Here is a 19119-nt window from a genome sequence, read left to right on the forward strand (position 1 = left end):
TTCTTTCATTCCCAAAGTTAGATTTCACTCTGTTAGTTTTCTTGTGCCTGAAGACCTTCCTTTAGCTATTTTGTTTTCCTTTTCTTTTTTTTTTTTTTAGAGCATGTCTGCTGACAACAAATTCTCTTAGTATTTTTTCATGTGAGACTGTCTTTATTTTTCCTTCATTTCTGCAAAATATTGTCAGTGAATAAATAAGAATTCAGAGTTCTTTATTTCAGTACTTTACAGATGTTATACAACTATCTTTGGGCCCCCATGGATTCTGATAAGAAATCTATAGTCATTTGATATGCTTTCTGCTTGTGTATAATTTATCATTTTTCTCTAGCTGCTTCTAAGGTTTTTTTCTTTATCTTTGGTTTACAACAGTTTGCTTATGATGAGTCAAGGTATGGTATACTTTGAGTCTATCCAGTTCGCAGTTCACTGAGCTTTTTGAAACTGTAAATTTATGTCTCGGAAGTTTTTAGCTATAACTTCATTAGTAGTTGTTTTTTTCCTCCACCAATTCCTCTTCTCTTTCCACAACCGTAATAACACTAATGTTAGACCTTTTGATATTGCGTGACAGATCCCTGAGACTCTCTTCATTTTTTCCCACAGTCTTTTTTCCTCTACTCTTCCAACTGGAGATTTCTATTTATCTATCTTCAGATACCCTGACACATCAATCTGTCATCTAGGCTCTGCTTTTAAGCCCATCCAGTGAATTTTGTATGTCGAATCGTGTATTTTTCACTTCTGCAGTATCTTTTTGATTCCTTTTCATAGTTTCTGTTTTCTGCTGAAAACTTCTATCTTTCCATTCATTTTAAGTCCGTTTACCTTTATTTATTTAACTCTTTTTCTGATAATTCCAATATCTGGAACATCTTGCAGTTGGCATCTGATTGTCTTTTTCCCTTGAGAATTGGTCATGTTTTCCTGGTTCTTTGTATGTCAGATAATTTTTTAATGCATCCTGGACATTGTAAATGTTAGGTTTTGTAGACTCTAGGTCTATTGTAATACTCTGAGAATGCTGTTTTGTTGTTGTTGTCATTTTAGCAGACAGTCAACCCAGTTGTGTTCAAACTATCTGTTCCATCTCAACTTTTCTCGGTAGTGGTACTAATCTCAGTTCTGTTATCAAAACCTTTGTATACAGCTTTGGGTCTCTCCTGTGCCTGCACCACTTACAGGCTAGTTGAGACTTGGGCAATAGTTTAAATCTTATTCCATTCTCAAAGCCCTTGCCATGCTGCCTTGGGTCTGTCTTTAGCACGCTCAGCATGGAGTCAGGCCTGGCACCTATGTGAGTTTACACAAGGAATTAGAGATCACCATCTCCAGCTTGCTGCTCTCCAGGATTTCCCCCACATTCTCCAGCCTGCAATGACCCTTTCCCAGCTCTTCCACTCAGAAACTCAAGGTTTCTTAGAGTTTTAGCTGCCAACTCCACCTTCATAGCTGCAACTTTAAGGCTGGGGCCCTAAAGGCAAAACTAGGAGAGAAAAGAAAGATGAAATAATACAGGAATTCCCCTCCTATTCACAGACCACAGGAGCCCCTTTCCTAATTCCTCAGGCCAGAAAGACAGGATTTCTATAGGTGTATCCCCTGGCGCTACCACTGCTCCAACTCCGTGTCCTAAGAGGCCCACATTTAGGGCAAAAATGCAAGAATAAGGAGGAAAAAAAGAAACAAAACTCACCCCCATACAGGTTATCTCTTTTAAGTTTTGATTCTTCTACAATCGGCCTGCTCTTATTTACTTTTCAGAGTCTTCGGGTAGTTGCTTATGATGTTTTCTCTACGTTTTAGTTGTAATCAGTGGGATTGGTTGACCATATTGGAAATATTCCAACGTGGCCAGAAATGACAGACTATAATATATTTTTTTTACTGTTTCCTTTATTAAGTCTATCACAAAAATTTTCTTGCATAAGACCAGAAATTTACATGACTTTTTAGATTATTTTATTTACTTCACCTTTTGCTTTTTGGTAGGTTTCTTTCTGTGAAGGCAAAAACAATTACAGAAAGCATATCAGGTAGTTGTTAGGTGTATTCTAGTGAGCTTGTATTACTGAATGCTGCACCATTAAGCCATTTAATTCTTGAATGATCATTGCTTTCTTCACTTTCTTTTGTTGAGTTGATTTAAAATAATAAAACTTTGTTTTTTTTCCTTTTTCATAAAACTTAACAATAATCAGTCTTCTTTTGTATAGCACTTTTCCTATATGATTGTTTTTATCTGGAGGGTGCTAATGTTGCAGTTGTATTTTCAAACCCAGTGTTTTCCTATCTTTTTTTTTTTTCAGGCGAAAAGAGCTGGTACACAGAAAACAAGAAGTAAGTATTTTGATACCCTTAAATGTGTTTGGTTTCCTTTAAAAAATAGATCAAATCATGTAGAAATCTTGTGAAAATAATGTAGAGCTCTTTTAAATGCTTTATTTTGAAGTTCTTAACCTTTTTTTGTAATATAGACCCCAATGGCACTCGGGTGAAGACAATGGACCCCTTCTCAGAATAATATTTCTAAAAGCATAAATACCATAACCAAGAAAATCAGTTGTATTGAAATGTGGTTATTAAAATATTTGAAAATTATGAAATAATGCTATAGATGCTTCTTTATTATCACATTAAAAATAAGTGCTAGGGGAGAGGGGCAAGGTGGTGGCAAAGACAGGAGTGGAATTTAGTTAGTCCCTTGGAGCAACTAATAAACAATCAGGAACAAGTAGTAAATAATCTGGAACAACTGCTGGGGGACAACCATGACTGTCCACACATTGTACATCAACCTGGATTGGGTGGAATGGCTGAGATCGCAGCATAAAATCTGTAAGTAAAAACTGCAGAACTGTGCTGGGAGCTCCCTCCTCCCACAGCAGACTGAGCTGCAAGACCTAGCTGTGAGAGAAGGCAACATTCCTGGAGTGAGTGAATATAGCTCAGCCTAGCTCCAACTGGGGTTTTAATTAACAAATATGGACAAGCAGCAAAGTACCCTGAGGTTGCTCCCAGTGGAGAAAAGGTGGGGCTGACGGAAAAATAAAGAAGGAAAAATACAGACACCTTTAGAGATGACTGACATTAAAGAGCCAGAAAACACCTGTGACCTGGGAAAGGGATCCCTGAAGACCAGTGCTCTCTCTGACCAACAGGCAAAACTGGAGGGCCATGGACTGGCTCTAAAAGGGGGCTTTCTTTCCCTTTTTATCTCTCTCAGCCTGAGTGGCTCAGTGGAGAGAGCTTCAGCCATTTTCAGTTCACAGCACTCTGACCCTGATGGGTGGAGTTAACAAAGTCAGACACAAAGGAGTATTTTAAATGCAGAAGGTAGCTCCCTAGGGGGAGTATCTTCCATAAGAGGAAGGAGGTGGGGCCCAGCTCTAGTGCCGGCCATCCCTTCAGAACTCAGACTCCAGGGCCTGGGGGAAAACACCCAAAACAGAAACAACCTAACCAGTTGGGAGCGACGGACTGACAGATGCCACCTGCGGGGCAGGTTAGGAAAAGTACAACAGCTAGAGGCTTCCCAGGAAAGTCTGTCAATAGTCTTAAGGCATACCCTCAGGGAAACCTGACTCTCAGTATAACCCTATTCTGAGACCTGAACCCGTTCTGGTCTTGGAAAATCTGATTGGGTTGACCAGGGAAACCAGATGCCTAGACAAAAGAAAACTACAAATTACACTAGGGAAAATGAAAATATCACCCAGTCAAAGGAACAAACTTACACCTTAATTAAGATTCAGTTGAGATACTGTTTCACTTTAATGAAACAATTAAATTAAAAATTTTCAAAGAAATATGCTAAATCAATTCAAAAACCAAATCAATGAGTTCAGGGAAGATATGGCAAAAGAGATGAAGGCTATAAAGAAAATACTGGGCAAACACAAGCTAGAAATCTAAAGTTTGAAAAAACAGCTTGCAGAATATGGAAATGAAAGGCATAACACAAGATGAAAAACACAGCGGAGACATAGAACATCATATCGCAAAAGGCAGAAGAAAACACTCAGGAATTGGAGAACAAGACACCTGAAATCCTATACACGAAAGAACATATAGGGAAAAGAATGGTAAAATAGGAGCAGCATCTCAGGGAATTGAATGACAACATGAAGTGCATGAATGTACATGTCATGGGTGTCCCAGAAGGAGAAGAGAAGGGAAAAGGGGCAGAAGTAATAATAGAGGAAATAATCAATGAAAATTTCCCATCTCTTATGAAAGACAAAAATTTACAGATACAAGAAGCACAGCGTACTCCAAACAGAATCAATTTGAGTAAACCTGTGTCAAGACACTTAATACTCAGATGATCAAATGTCAAAGAGAAACCTGAAAGCAGGAAGAGAAAAGTGATCCATCATATACAAAGAAAGCTTGATAAGATTATGTGTGATTTCTCAGTGGAAACCATGGAGGCAAGAAGGTAGTGGTGTCATATATTTAAGATACTGAAAGAGAAAAACCGCCAACCAAGAATCCTATGTCTGGCAAAACTGTCCTTCAAATATGAGGGAGAGTGTAAAATACTCTCTGACAGACCATGAGTGAGTTTGTGAACAAGATACCTGCTCTACAGGAAATACTAAAGGGAGCACTACAAACAGATAGGAAAAGACAGCCACGAGAGGTTTGGAACACAATTTTGGGTGATGGCAGCACAACAGTGTAAGTACACTGAACAAAAGTGACTGTGAGTATGGTTGAAAGAGGAAGGTTAGGAGCAAGTGGGATACCAGAAGGAAAGAGGAAAGATAAAGACTGGGACTATATAACTGAGTGAAATCTAGAGTGCTCAACAATTGTGATGAAATGTACAAATATGTTTACATGAGGGAGAACGAATGAATGTCAGCCTTGCAAGGCATTAAAAATGGGGGTGGTATTGGGAAAAAAATAAAATCAATACAAATTAGAGACTATAGTTAACAGAAACATTACATTATGCTTCCTTTAATGTAACAAAGGCAATAGACCAAAGCTTAATGCCTATAAGAGGGGAACATAAAGGGGGGGACTCTTGGCATTGGTGATGTTGTCTGACTCTTATTGTACTTTAGTTTAATGCTAACTTTCCTTTTTGTTGCTTTTTAGGTGTCATTTTTTTTCTTTCTTTTTCTTTTGTCTCTCTACCTTCTTCGACTCTCTCCTCCTTTGTGGAAGAAATGGAGAAGTCCTTATATAGATAGTGGTGATGGGGGTGAATGCATAAATACGTGATTATACAGGGAGCCATCGATTGTTTACTTAGGACGGAATGTATGGTGGGGTCAACAAAACTGTCTTAAAAAGGATTGATGAAGAAACCTTGAGGGCGCTATATTGAGTGAAATAAGACAGACACATAAAGGCAAATATTGCAGGGTCTCACTGATATGAACTAATTATAATATGTAAACTCATAGACATGAAATTTAAGTTACCAGGATATAGAACAAGGCTAAAGAATGAGGAGTGGTTGCTTAGTATGAGCAGAATGTTTAACTAGGTTGAACTTAAGTATTTGGAAATGGACAGAGGTGATGGTAGCATTTTATTGTGAGAATAACTAACGGTGCTGAATGGGTGTGTGAATGTGGTGACAAGGGAAAGCTTAGAGTCACATATGTTACCAGAAGGAAAGTTAGAGGTTAAAAGATGGGAATGTATAGAACAATGAATCTTGTGGTGGACAATGTCGTGATTAACTGTACAAATATTAGAAATCTCTTTCATGAACCAGAACAAATGTATTACACTATAACTAGAAGTTAATAATAGAGGGATATATAGAGAAAAAGCATACCTATTGCAAACTATGTATTATAGGTAGTAATATTTTAACATTTTTTCATCAACAGTAACAAATGTACTATACCAATACTATAAGTCAGTAATAGCCGGAGTGTGGTTAGCAGTATGGGAGGATTTGAGTTTTCTTTTTTGTTTTTATTTCTTTTCTGGAGTAATGAAAATGTTCTAAAAATTGAAAAAAAATTGTGGTGATGGATGCACAGCTGTATGATGGTACTGTGGGCAACTGATTGTGTACTTTGGATGATTGTACCATATGTGAACAATGTCAATAAAACTGAATTAAAAAAAAAAAGTGCTAGCATCTGTATTTTCTGTAGCACACTAAATAATCTAACTTGTACTGTCTGTTTATTCAAATACCTAATTACATGGACCTTTGAGTAGGAAGTGAGATCTGCTAGGTTTGTACAGGTTAGTGTGAAATTCCAATACATCCCAAAGTAATTTGGGCAGAGGATGAGGATATATTTGCAGGGCCCCCATGGGGAACTGGGGGAAAATGCAGAAATGTTGGACTTCCCCACCTGGGTTATTACTGATATTTTCACAAATATTGAGGACTAATGATTTGGTAGGATGAGTGCTCAATCTTGGGACATGCCCTTGTGAAGCTTGTTGCTGCAGTGGAGAGGCTGAGCCTACTTAAAATTGGTCCTAAGACTGTCTCCCAGAGAACCTCTTTGTTGCTCAGATGTGGCCCTCTGTCTCTAAGCCCACGCAGCAGGTGAACTCACTGCCCTCCCCCCTACATGGGACATGACTCCCAGGGGTATAAATATCCCTAGCAACATGGGACATGAACCCAGGGATGAGCCTGGACCTGGAATCTTGGGATTGAGAAAATCTTGACCAAAAGGGAGAAGCGAAATAAAGTTTCAGTGGCTGAGAGATTTCAAATGGAGTAGAGAGTTCACTCTGGAGGGCATCCTGATGTGTATATAGATAACCTTTTTTAGTTTTCAGTGTGTTGGAATAGCTAGAAGGAAATACCTGAAACTGTAGAACTGCAACCCAATAGTAGCCTTGATTCTTGAACACGATTGCATAACTATGTAGCTTACATGGTGTGACTTTGTGGTTGTAAAAACTTCATGGCTCACACTCCCTTTGTCCAGTATATGGACAGATGAGTAGAAAAATGGGGACAAAAACTAAAAGAAAAACACAGTGGGATGGGGGATGAAATATTTGGGGTCTTCCTTTTTACTTTTATGTTTATTTTTTTGAAATAAGGAAAATGTTCAAAAGTTGATTCTGGTGACGAATGCACAACTATTAGATGGTACTGTGAATAGTTGATTGTATACAGTGGTGATTGTAGGGTATGTGAATATATCTCAGTAAAACTATTTTAAAAATAAAGAATTTGACACATCAAAAGAAAATAAGTGCTAACAGTAATTCTAATTACTATAATTTTGAAATGATGAGTATAAGTGATGCTTTGATATATTTCCAATAATGAATGTGATATGAAATGTCTACTATTTCTGTTGGTATCAAAGTTGCAGGTGCTGCTAATACTAATACAATTTGTTGCTTATATACATGATTGGAGGAAATATTTCCGTTAGAGGTTCGTGAAAATAAAGGTGGAATTCTTTTCCTGTTTCAGGTTACTGATGTCCCAGAATTCTATTAACAGACCCTTCAGGGGCTCAGTTCAGTTTATGAGTCTCAATATTGACAGAGCTTGTTATTTTGGAAATGGGTTGATATTGGAAAACATCCTCACTGGGGCTAAACATTGAAATGGATATATAGTTGGTTTTTTTGTGGGGTTTTTTTTTTTTGCCTGCATATTCATTTTTTGTTTTGTTTTGTCTTAATCCTGTATTTACAACTATTTAATACCATGTTTTATATGTTCTCAAGCAGGTAGACTGAAAAAGCCTTTTGTAAAGGTGGAAGATATGAGTCAGTAAGTATCTTAAATACAATCTGTATGATTTAAGTATAATATTAACATGATAATCTAAGTAATTAAGCTAGTTGATTAATACTATTAAGTTCCTTTATGCTACGTTTATATAAATATGCATGTGACTTTACAGAAAGTAGCATTGATTAATTTGAACTCAAACACTGAATGTAGTTTCAGTATATTGTATGTATCTCTGAAATACTGATTTAGAGCAATAATGGGACCAACACATTTTTTTAGTATTTCAAATAACCATTCTCTGGTCAAATGTATTGTCATATAATTTAGAATTACTACTTAAAGATTGCTCCCACATTTGTGAAAAGGAGAAATTATTAGGTAACCATTTGAAAACACAAAATTTGAGTCTAACATCTAATTTGGTAGTTTTCCAAAACTGTTTCATGATGAAGGATATATTTGTAGGATAATCTTTTTCTTTTAAAACTTTATCGAAAAGAAATAACATTTCAAACAAAATAAGGGAATAAGTAAAACAAATACCCTAAAATTACATTGCTTCCAACATGCTCGTACCATACCCCAAGAAAATTAACAGACCATAACAAAATAAAGGAATAAGAAAAAGACATAACCTAAAATAACTGCAATTCTTCCAACATGTTCCTATCATACCCCAAGAAAATTAACAAACCATAGTCATTCCTGAGGATTCTCATGACATTAAAATTACCCTCCATAACTTAAATCTGTTCTTATTAGAGTATCATTCCCCCTTCACTTGTTGCCATCTATCTCTAGGTCCCCTACATTCTACAATATAATACATTTATTTTACATTTTTCAGAGTTTATGTTAGTGGTAACATACAAAATCTGTCTTTTTATGTCTGGCTTATTTCACTCAGCATTATGTCTTCAGGGTTCATCCACGTTATCATATGTTCCATTACTTCCTTCTTGAATCAGTCATCATATCCTTTGGTGTTTATTGTCAGATATATATTTTTCCTCTCTCTCTTTATTTTCCTTGAACGTACCCTTACTAAAACTCTTCAGTTCTATGCCCCTCTCCAGACCTCTTTCTCCTTTTTTTCTCACCTGGAGGGCTCCCTTTAGTATTTCTTGTAGGGGAGGTCTCTTGTTAGCACATTTTCTCAGCATTTGTCTGTGAAGATTTTAATTAAGCTCCCCCTCAAATTTGAATGAGAGCTTTGCTGGGCAAAGAATTCTTGGTTGGCAATTTTTCTCTTTCAGAATTTTAAATATGTGATACCACTGCCTTCTCGCCTCCATGGTGGCCGCTGAGTAGTCATTACTTAGTCTTATGTTGTTTCCATGTATGTGGTGTCCATTATTTCCCTGAGATCAATTTCAAATTTTTAGATTTTTTTCACCATTTCCTTTCACTTTCCAACACACTATCTTCAAGTTCGCTTATTCATTCCTCTACTTCTTCAAAACTGGTGTTGTCTCAAGAATCTTTTTAATTTGATCAACAGTTTCTTTTATTTTCATAAGATCCACTATTTTTTTTATTAACTCTTGCAAATTATTCTTCATGTTCTCTAGGGTCTTTATGTCCTTTATAACTGAGCCATGATATTGTGTTTGTGATTACTTCTTTGATTAATTGCTCCAAGTTCTGTGTCCTCTGGTTTTTTAATTTGGGCATTTGGGTTATCCATGTCTTCCGGTTTCTTAATATTTTTTATAATTTTCTATTGTTTTTGGCTTCTTGGCATTCATTTATCTTGATAGGGTTCTTTTAGGGTATGCAGATTTATTTAAACAATTATCTATAATTTGACAGAGCTGTAGCTTGGTGGAGTGCACTTTCCCTGACCTACCAGCAGATGGTGCTCCCAAGCCACCTTTTACCATAGGATAATCTTTATTTGTACTACAGATAAAATAAATAGTTTGGCATGGGAGAAATAGACTACTTTCTCTTGACTTTTTAGTTATTTAGATATGTGTGGTTAATTCACTTGGGCATTCACTGAGGTGACAGGTATACTGAATGCTTCTTTTCATGAAATGTGTTACAACTGCTAATGTGTTACCATTCAAAATCAGGCCTAGAGATTGGTTTTTAGACCAGAGGCCTGATTTCTATTGTTTATTTTATAGTCCAGATGAATTAATGATTATGAAAAGTGAGACTTTAAAACTTACTCTCTTTTATCATAGTGATTCTCAGGTATTTGTCTTTTTATTCTTTCAGACTATATAGGCCATTTTATCTTCAGTTGACCAACATGCCTTTTATAAATTATTCTATTCAGAAGCCCTGTAGTCCATTTGATGCGGATAAACCATCTTTCATCCAAAAGCAAACTCAGGTTAAACTAAGGTTTGTTTGAATCTTTACTTTAGAAGGAATATTCTTTGAATATGACTTCAATTAATTTTTTATCTTTTTAAACATATAAAATAATATTTTTATGCCATGGTGTTTGAATGTATTTGTATGTATATTTCTAATAAATATTCTAGTTAATTTTTTCTGAATCTGTCTTAAGTTTGTCAAACTGAGCATTTTAGATAAATGTGGAAAGGGAGGCTTGATAATATTTTAAAATAATATATACGTTATTTCTCTTAAGTTATCTGAAATATTCTCCAGAATATTCATTTACCTTCTTAGTTTGCTTCTTAAAAGTATTTGTTTGCTAATACAAATCACTGCAAATTTATAACAGATTGTATTTATGATTGCTAAGGACTATAAATTTTTAAAACTATTCTATTTAGCAGTTAATTCTTTTACTATCTTTTTCTATCAGAATCCAAACAGATGGTGATAAATATGGTGGAACCCCAGTTCAACTCCATTTGAAAGAGAAGAAAAAAAAAGGATATTGTGAATGTTGCTTGCAGAAATATGAAGATCTCGAAACTGTAAATGTGGTATTATATCTAGTCGATATTTCTAAAACTATTAATATTGTTTGCTATTTACATTTAACTTATTTTTCTCATTGTGATTTTCAATTTGATAATTATAAGTAGTAATTCTTTTTTATAGAAATATCTTAAATTTTAAAAACTCAAAGGAGGGAATATTTTTATTGAAAAATCAATTTTATTCGTTTACTCGGCAGATATTTACAGAGCACCTACTATGTGCCAGTCACTGTTCTAGGTAAACAGCACTGAACAAGAGACCAATTCCCTGCCTTTGTGTAGGTCACATTCTATTGGGGGAAAGGGGAAGAGTGGGGAGGCAGACAGGTACCTATTCAGGATAAAAACATAATGAAGTATATATAAAGAACATTAGATATGCTACGAAGAAGTATATATGGAGAACATTAGATATGCTATGAAAAAACATAAAGCAGGAATTGGGATGTTGCTATTTATTTAGACTAGACAAAGGTAACCTACATTTGCGAGTGGGCACCCGAATGAAGGGAGGTAACAAGACTTGTGGCTTTCTGGGGAAGCAGCATTCCAGGCAGAGGGAACTAACCACCTGAGTTAACCTAAGTTAACTGTAAGTCCTAAGTTAAAGTGATTGATGGAATTTAAAAACACATGATATTGGCCTGTACTAAGTAGAAGTGATGAGACGTCAGATTGCGGATATATTAAAGGTGGGGCCAAGAGGATTTGCCAGTGGATTTGATGTGGGGAATGGGAGGTGATGATGAGTCAGGAGATGACACTAATATTTGGGACCTGGGCAAGTCAAAAATGGGTTTGTCATTTACTGATGGGGGGGCGAAGAGAAAACGGAGAAAATTCTCTGTGGTAGCAGAAAGAGAAATACCACATTAAAAGGTATATGTGATCAAGAGAAAGTTTTAAAGATGGGAGCTCTTTACAGTTTGTAAGCTGTTGAAAAGAGCAAGATCCAGGATGACTAAGTTTGAATCCTGACTTCCTGTCTGTGTGATCTTGGACAGTGACTGGCACATAGTAAATGGTTAGTAAATGTTAGCTGTTATTTTTATTACTTCAGTTGTTAATTTTTAAAATAATAGAGATATTCATATTGTTGTTTGGTTTTGGTAGAATATGGTGGGAAGGTTAAGGAGAAGGAATACAACTTTAAAATACCTAATTCATAAACTCTGTCTTCAGACTCTTAACTGAAGTTTGATTGTTTTATGACTTAAAATATAATAGTACTTCATGTCAGTTTTTTTATTTATATATAATAAATGAAAATAAATACAGATAGCATTTTACAAGTTTTTAATCACTTGCTAAAGTATCTCAGAAATATTTCCCCTTCCCAGAAATCACTGTGATAATTGAGAATTATATATTTGTCATCAACTGATATTTTTTAATGTTTTTAGTTTTTCATTTATATGTATATTTAGTCATTAAGAATCAATAAAATATTCTTTTGTTTCTTGGGTCTTATATTCACAATGATTCAGTTCCACCTATAAGTAAGGCACTCATTTAACAAATATTTTTGAGTACTGGAAAGAAAGCAACAAGGCAGATGTATCTTAGTGGTCTGACAGAATAGATCTCAGATATGTATTTGCAAGTGTGATGAGTGTCACAAAAGTGAAAATTCAAGGTGCAGTGGTCATGAGATTTACCTAGAATGTGGGTCAAGGAAAGCCCAACTGGGGAAGTGACATTTAAATCAAGACCTAAAGGATAAGTAAGTACAAGGTGAAGATGGAAGGGGAACTACACACAAGTCAGAGATTGTTTTATTTAATCTATTTAAATTAATAAATCATTTTTCCTTCTACAAACATAAATAAATCAAATTTATAGGATGGTTATTTTTAAAATTTTAATCATTTCTGTTTTGTTTAACATGAATAGACTTATGAAATTTGCATATGGTAAATTATTTTGCAAGTAAGGTTATCTGTATTCCAGAATGTTTTTTGGTGACTTGTGGAGAATTTAGTTTTTGGCAATGTAATCAAAATGGAACTAGGGAAAAAGAAATGACGTTTTTCTATGGTCATTTTGCAATTCCCTGATCAGCTGTAGAAAATAATAGGATCTAGCTTGGAGAGTCCACTTACTCAGAGGAGCCATTGTTTCCTGTGAGTTTTATCTCAGTACACTGTGGACATGTGTATGTTTTTCTTGATCACATTTAAGATTAAGAATAACTTCTCTATACTTCCTTTTATTAGCACTGGTAATTGACATCTTTTATTTTTTCACTTCCAAGGTGTTCTTCAATTATGATTCTTTACTTGCTTTTTATATTTCACAGTAGTCACTATTGTTTGTTCATTTGTTTAATGTACCTTCTAAATTCTTGTATGTTTTGGGCTCCTGTATGTTAAACCATAATATTTTATAAGTCCCACCCTACTTACTTAGTGGTAATTGTATAAGGATAAAATAAGTAGAAGGAAAAGTGCTTTCCAAAATGTTAGCATATGCTAAATGCTAAGTATTACTCTATTTTTCCCACTTTTATCTTCATTTTCTCATATAGCTTTTTTGTTTTCAGTTCCATTGTAACCCTAAATTAGTTAGGACTTTTCTCACTGAAAACTAGCATACTGAGAAAACCAAAGTAGTTTTAGTGGCTTCTCATCTTAAGTTGAGTAAAGAATATTTTCAATGCAGTTGTTATTGGACGTAATATCTGTTGATTTTAAAATAGCTTTTTTTCATATGCTTTTAAATTTTATTTTAGCATCTTCTAAGTGAGCAGCACAGAAACTTTGCACAGAGTAACCAGTATCAAGTTGTTGATAATATTGTATCTAAGTTAGTTTTTGATTTTGTGGAATATGAAAGGGACACGCCTAAAAAGAAAAGGTAATTTAGCAATATAAGTTTAAAATTTCACTAAAATAGTAAACTGTTAAACTGAAAATAAATATAAAGTTTGCTGTTCTTTGAAGGAATTTGCGTTTTCAGAATGTAAATGTGGTTAAGATATAATTACTATTTCCTTTTCCCCTGCCCACTATCAAACGTGTTTAACTTAGGTTACTCTTAATCTAAATATTTCTACTTAAACTCTACTTAATAAAGATACTGATGGGACCTCTTTTAAAATTTTTTTTAATGTTTTTATTAGAGGAGTTGTGGGTTTACAAAATAATCATGCACAAAATACAGATTTCCCATACACCACCCCACCACCAACACCTTGCATTGGTGTGGAACATTTGTTACAACTGATGACAGGACTTTTTTTTATAATTATACTATTTTTTTTTAACAGTAGTTACCTTTGTTACAATTAATGAAAGATTATTAAAATTGTACTATTATCTGTTGTCCATAATCTTTATTACATGTATTTTTTCCCCATTTGCCACCCTATTATTAACATCTTGTATTAGTATCCTGCATTTGTTATAATTCACAAAAGAACATTCTTATACTGTTAATTATGGTCCATCATCTACAATAGGGTTCACTGTGTTGTACAATCCTATGTTTTATCTTTTAATTTTATTCTAGTAATATATACATGCAAAAGTGTTCCCTTTTAACCACATTCAAGGCTATAGTTCAGGGCTGTTGATTATACTCAAAATAATGTGCTACCATCACCACTATCCATGTCCGATCTTTACCATCAACCTAAACAGAAATTCTACTGACAGAACTTTAAGTGCAAATACAGTGCTGTTCAATGTTACAATAACTGCATATTAATAAAATGGTCCTGGTTAGATTATTCCCATAGATCTAAAATAAAAATAAACACTTTCATTTAGATAAAGTACCTGAGTTGGTGATAACTCACTAGATTATTTAGGCCTCATATCTGTTTTCATACTAATCTTAAGGCATAAAGGATATTAGTAAATATAATATCAAGGTACAGCTTCCAAAAATTAGAATGTTTTTTGACTAGATCTTGGTAGAACAATTTTTGAACCTCATATTATTGTAACATTCAGAATGCTTGTTCAGGACTAATTTAATAGTATGACATTTGGAGTGGAAGCATATTTCCAACTATTAAAACCATGTTGGCTACGGTAAGAATTTATAATCCTCTAAAAACTTGGTAGCAAAATTCTGAACTAGCACTTATATTTATAAGCTAGTTCTTCCTTAACTGAATCGATTACCTTAATTCTTATATTTATTATCTGCAATATTTTTACCTCTGTTGGCAAGTCTTCTAAACTTCTCTGGACTTAAAAGAGCAGTGTTGTACTGGTGTTTCTATGTATTTTTATTTCCCTTTTGTTCTAAGGGAATCTTAAGAGAAAGTAAAAACAAAACAAATACAAAAGGAACCATTTTGGTTGAATGGGCAGGTAGTTTTTTGTTTTTTTTTTCCTCAGCATTATCTGTGACATGGGTAACATAAAACAAAATTGATGAGCTGTTAACTTCCCTTCTTCTGTATATAATCTAGGATTGTGTAATGCAAACTAGCATCCCAAGGATATCAAGATGCTCTATGAAGAAAAGGGTTTCAGGTCTAATATATGAGACTTTAGGATTACTAGTTTGTCATCTTTAGAAGTGAAAGAAATATATTTAAATAAAAGTAAAAATAAACATGTTTCTGCCTTAGGTTTTCCAATAAATATTCATTCTCCACATTACTAAGTAAAATGAAACAAGCATTAGTATAAATCAAAGTACAGAAAATATTAAAATTTCTATGATAATGAAAACAAAATTGGTAGTAGACCCCAATTCCTTTACTATCATCTTCTTTTGATTTACATAACTAACAGTAGTTTTAAACACCAAATTCAGGTCACCTATGGGAGGGAGGGGAAGAATGCAGACAAGAACAGTTTTTAACTATGTAAAGTTTTACTTTAAAAACATCTAAAGTAAATTGGGCTGAATACTAAGATTCCTGTAGTTTTGTAATATTTTATAAGTTAAATATTTTCTTAAATAATTTAAGATATTCCTTAACTACTCAAATTTGTTAACTACTGTTTTAATTTTTTCTTTTTTTCCTATGAAGAATAAAATACAGTGTTAGCTCCCTTTCTCCTGTTACTGCAAAGACTAAACCAAGAGAACACCTAGAACTGCAATATGTTTCTCAGAAGGACTTCAGGGAGAATAAAGCTGGGCAGATGATCAAGCAAAATTTCCTGTGTAAAGAAATCCAGGAACCTGAACAGAAATTTACGTTTATTTCAGAACCTATCTCCTGCCCTTCAAGTGAACTGAGAAGACTTGATAAGAAAAAGACTAACAAATATTCCATGTTAAATCCAACTGAAAATGACACAAACCAGAATTTTATGCAGCTACCTTCCCGTAAAAATAAACAAGGATGCATTCTTGATGTTTCTGAACATAAATGCATTATAAATGAAAGTTATTTAGAAGAACTAAGGGTGGATGATTGTCCATGTGGGCTACAGGCATCTATACACTTTTGTAATTTCAATAAGAATAATAGTGCATCTCAACTGAAACAAAAGTCAGATACTATGCTTTTTCCAGCAAAGGATCTGAAGGAAAAGGACCTTAATTCAACATTTGGTCGTGATTCTGGTCTCGTAGCAATAAATAGTTCACAAGAGCACCTAACGATTCAGGCAAACAATCCATCCCATAACCCTCTCGTTGAACCAAATGATTGTGACACCAAGAATGTGGAATGTTTACCTTCTGGTAAAATCCATCGAAAAGTGAAAATATTATTTGGAAGAAATAAAAAAGAAAATCTGGAACCAAATGTGGAATCAAAAAAGAAAAGAAATGAGTTTCTTACTACACAAGAAGAAAACAGAATTTGTAGTTCACCAGTACAGTCTTTATTGGACTTATTTCAGACTAGTGAAGAAAAATCAGAATTTTTGGGCTTCAAGAGCTATTCTGAAAACAGTGGCATGTGTGATGCTATAGATATTGGGGGAGAAGAAAATTCAAATGATCTGTTGTCAATGTTTTTTTCTTCTCCTTCTACTTCTACATTTGCTGGCTTTTAGTCTTCAAACAATTTATACTTTTCAGAAATGATAAGGATCATATTCTTGAAATTTTTATAAATATGTATAAAAATTCTTAAGAATTTTTTGCCAACTTTGTTTACAGAACCAAATGTAGTTATTAACAATAAAGGTGATGTTTGCATTTTTTTCTATAAAATTGAATACCTATTATGGAAAAATTGCAGGGTAAATTGACATCTTATTTTACATACTGCGTTCATAAGTGTTTCCTAAGATTTATTATGAGTAATGCTATAGTTTGCTTTATGTCACTGAAAACTAATTTCAAGTTAAATTAGCATTATAAATTTGGGTACTCTAGTTATGTCTATTAACTATTAAATAGGGTCCCATGATAACATGACAATATCACACAGAAAAACCTAAATTTCATACAGAGGAACAAATTCATTTTTATGTCTGGATTTTGAAAATTATTATTACAAGAAACATTGATACCTTTCCATTTGTACTTGCTTGACATACTGGGTATACGTTTTATTGAGACATTATTTAAATTGAAGTCATCTAAACACACATCAGCGCCATGATGTGTTTATGCCAGTAGTGATTTTGACTTTTAATCTTCCTCAGTTAATGGTTTTACCTGTCTTAATTCAGTCAGAAAATGTTTTTTGTGTTATGCCCTTTCCTCTACAATTGATTAAAAAAAAAAATTAGCAATAATTACAGTGTAGATATGATGTACTTACTAATTTATAATAGGGTGACCCAGTTGGATCATAATAGTATTCTGGCACTAAGGAGTTATGTATTTGTAGAGGCCATGAAGGAAAAACTTAATCAGACTACCATAGGGAATATAATATTTTCCCCCGTTCTTCTTAATTATCTTTCTATGTAAAACATTAGAAATAATTTCTTCCCAAAATCCTCTACTCCCTTATTTGGTATCTGAAAAAGAAAGAGGAAGGGTGGCACTGAATTTGGATTAAATGTAGTTTTGAAGTATATGTGAGGATTGCCTGTGATGGCTTTCGGCAAAATAATTTAAAAAATTGAACTGTCATCTGTAGTAGAGGATGTGAAAGGTATTTGCCTTTGAGTATGTAAGGCATTTAAAATCAGTGGTGATTTTTTTCACTGTAAAACTGGATGCTATTGAACATTATCTGAATATATTGTCACTAAAAATTAACTGGTTATCACTTAATTTTTTGAAGTATGGCTCCCAACATATGATTTGGTTCATATATTATTTGATTATTTGGACAGTGTCAATGAGTAACACTGGCTTTTCAACATCTTTGTAGTTTGTACAAGTACCTTAAGTAGGATAAAGGAGAGAAGAATCTTTACACTGCATACATGCAAGCCTTGTTTCCAGTGTAAATTACTATTGTATCATTTTCAGTCAAATGCATGTATATACATGTGAAACTACATCAGGTTTTACACACAGCTTTGTAAAACCTAGTTGAAACTTGGAAAATTATTTTTAGAAATTTTTTTCCCTCAGTTACTACCTATAGTCTTAAAAAATTTCAAAATAATTAAAAGGTATTTAGAACTGCTAAAGAATCATTTGACACTATTTTTTAATTATTTTGAACACTGAGCTTCTAAAACCCTCACAAAGCTTTATAGTGAGAACTCAACTTTTTTTTTCTTTGTTAATGCTCAAGTTCCAGTTTATTAAGAACTATATTAGGGTTCTCTAGGGAAACAGAACTAACAGGAGATATCTATAAAATAATGATTTTTATAGAAATTGTCTCACATGCTATATGGATGCATGATCCAAATTCAGTAGGGCAGGCTGAAAGCCGGGAACTCTAGTGAAGGTGTTCGATGAATTCCCCAGGAGAAGCTGGCTGGCTGAAGTAGAGATGGAAATTTCTCTGCTGACTGCTGAAATTACCACTTCTTTTAAAGCCTTCAACTGGTTGGATGAGACGTCTCATTGTTGAAGGCAGTTTCCTCAGTTGATTGTAGATGTAATCAGCCATAGATGCAATCAACTTACTGATGATTTAAGTCCACAAAATGTCCTCACAGTAACAGCCAGGCCAGTGCTTGCTTGACCAACTTGTCACCATCACCTGGCCAAGTTGACTTACGAACTTAACCATCACAAGAACAATGCCATAAATTACAGCAATGCCAACATACAGTTTGTATGGGTTGTGCTATGCAGATTGGCACATACCCAAGGAGAGGAGTGCAGGTAGAAATTCAGCCTGCAATCCCATCAGCAAGTAGTATACCTTGGCAGTACGGCTGCATGTATCTAAAAAGAAGGGGCACTTTTTTCTAATTAAGCCATGTGACTAACCAGAGGGTGATTTGTTTTGTTTTGTTATTCTCTAATAGCACTTTACTGTGATTTTGTTCACAAAAGGACACCCAACTTTAAATGTAGCCAGGCAGCTTCAAAAGTAGTGTAACACAGGACCTCAGCAGGGTAGACAGAAAACTATTGACCTGCTCGACAGAAAAAGACGTCCAAAGTGTCAAGACAAACAAGAATGTCCAGGAAGGACATAAGTGGGAGTTTGGGGCACTGAAGTTGAAAAGT

At 34.2% G+C, this 19119-nt stretch overlaps 2 protein-coding genes across 5 annotated transcripts in view; one reads left to right on the forward strand and one right to left on the reverse strand.

The window, feature by feature from the left end:
* The window catches only part of DBF4 (DBF4 zinc finger), a 32932-nt gene extending 16255 nt beyond the window's left edge, over positions 1 to 16677 (forward strand). The window contains exons 7-12 of one of the 3 annotated variants that reach the window (XM_037836592.1): positions 2310 to 2340; positions 7687 to 7732; positions 9899 to 10051; positions 10485 to 10599; positions 13337 to 13461; positions 15599 to 16677. In XM_037836592.1, coding sequence (XP_037692520.1) covers positions 2310 to 2340; positions 7687 to 7732; positions 9899 to 10051; positions 10485 to 10599; positions 13337 to 13461; positions 15599 to 16577 — 1449 coding nt within the window. In that variant the 3' untranslated portion in view covers positions 16578 to 16677. The remainder of the gene's footprint in view (positions 1 to 2309; positions 2341 to 7686; positions 7733 to 9898; positions 10052 to 10484; positions 10600 to 13336; positions 13462 to 15598) is intronic. The other 2 variants (XM_037836593.1, XM_037836594.1) reach the window with 2 other exon arrangements.
* The window catches only part of SLC25A40 (solute carrier family 25 member 40), a 206643-nt gene that overhangs the window by 127403 nt on the left and 60121 nt on the right, over positions 1 to 19119 (reverse strand). The gene's annotated exons all lie outside the window — the stretch shown is intronic.

Source organism: Choloepus didactylus, chromosome 5, assembly GCF_015220235.1.
Source record: "Choloepus didactylus isolate mChoDid1 chromosome 5, mChoDid1.pri, whole genome shotgun sequence".
Classification (NCBI taxonomy): domain Eukaryota; kingdom Metazoa; phylum Chordata; class Mammalia; order Pilosa; family Megalonychidae; genus Choloepus; species Choloepus didactylus.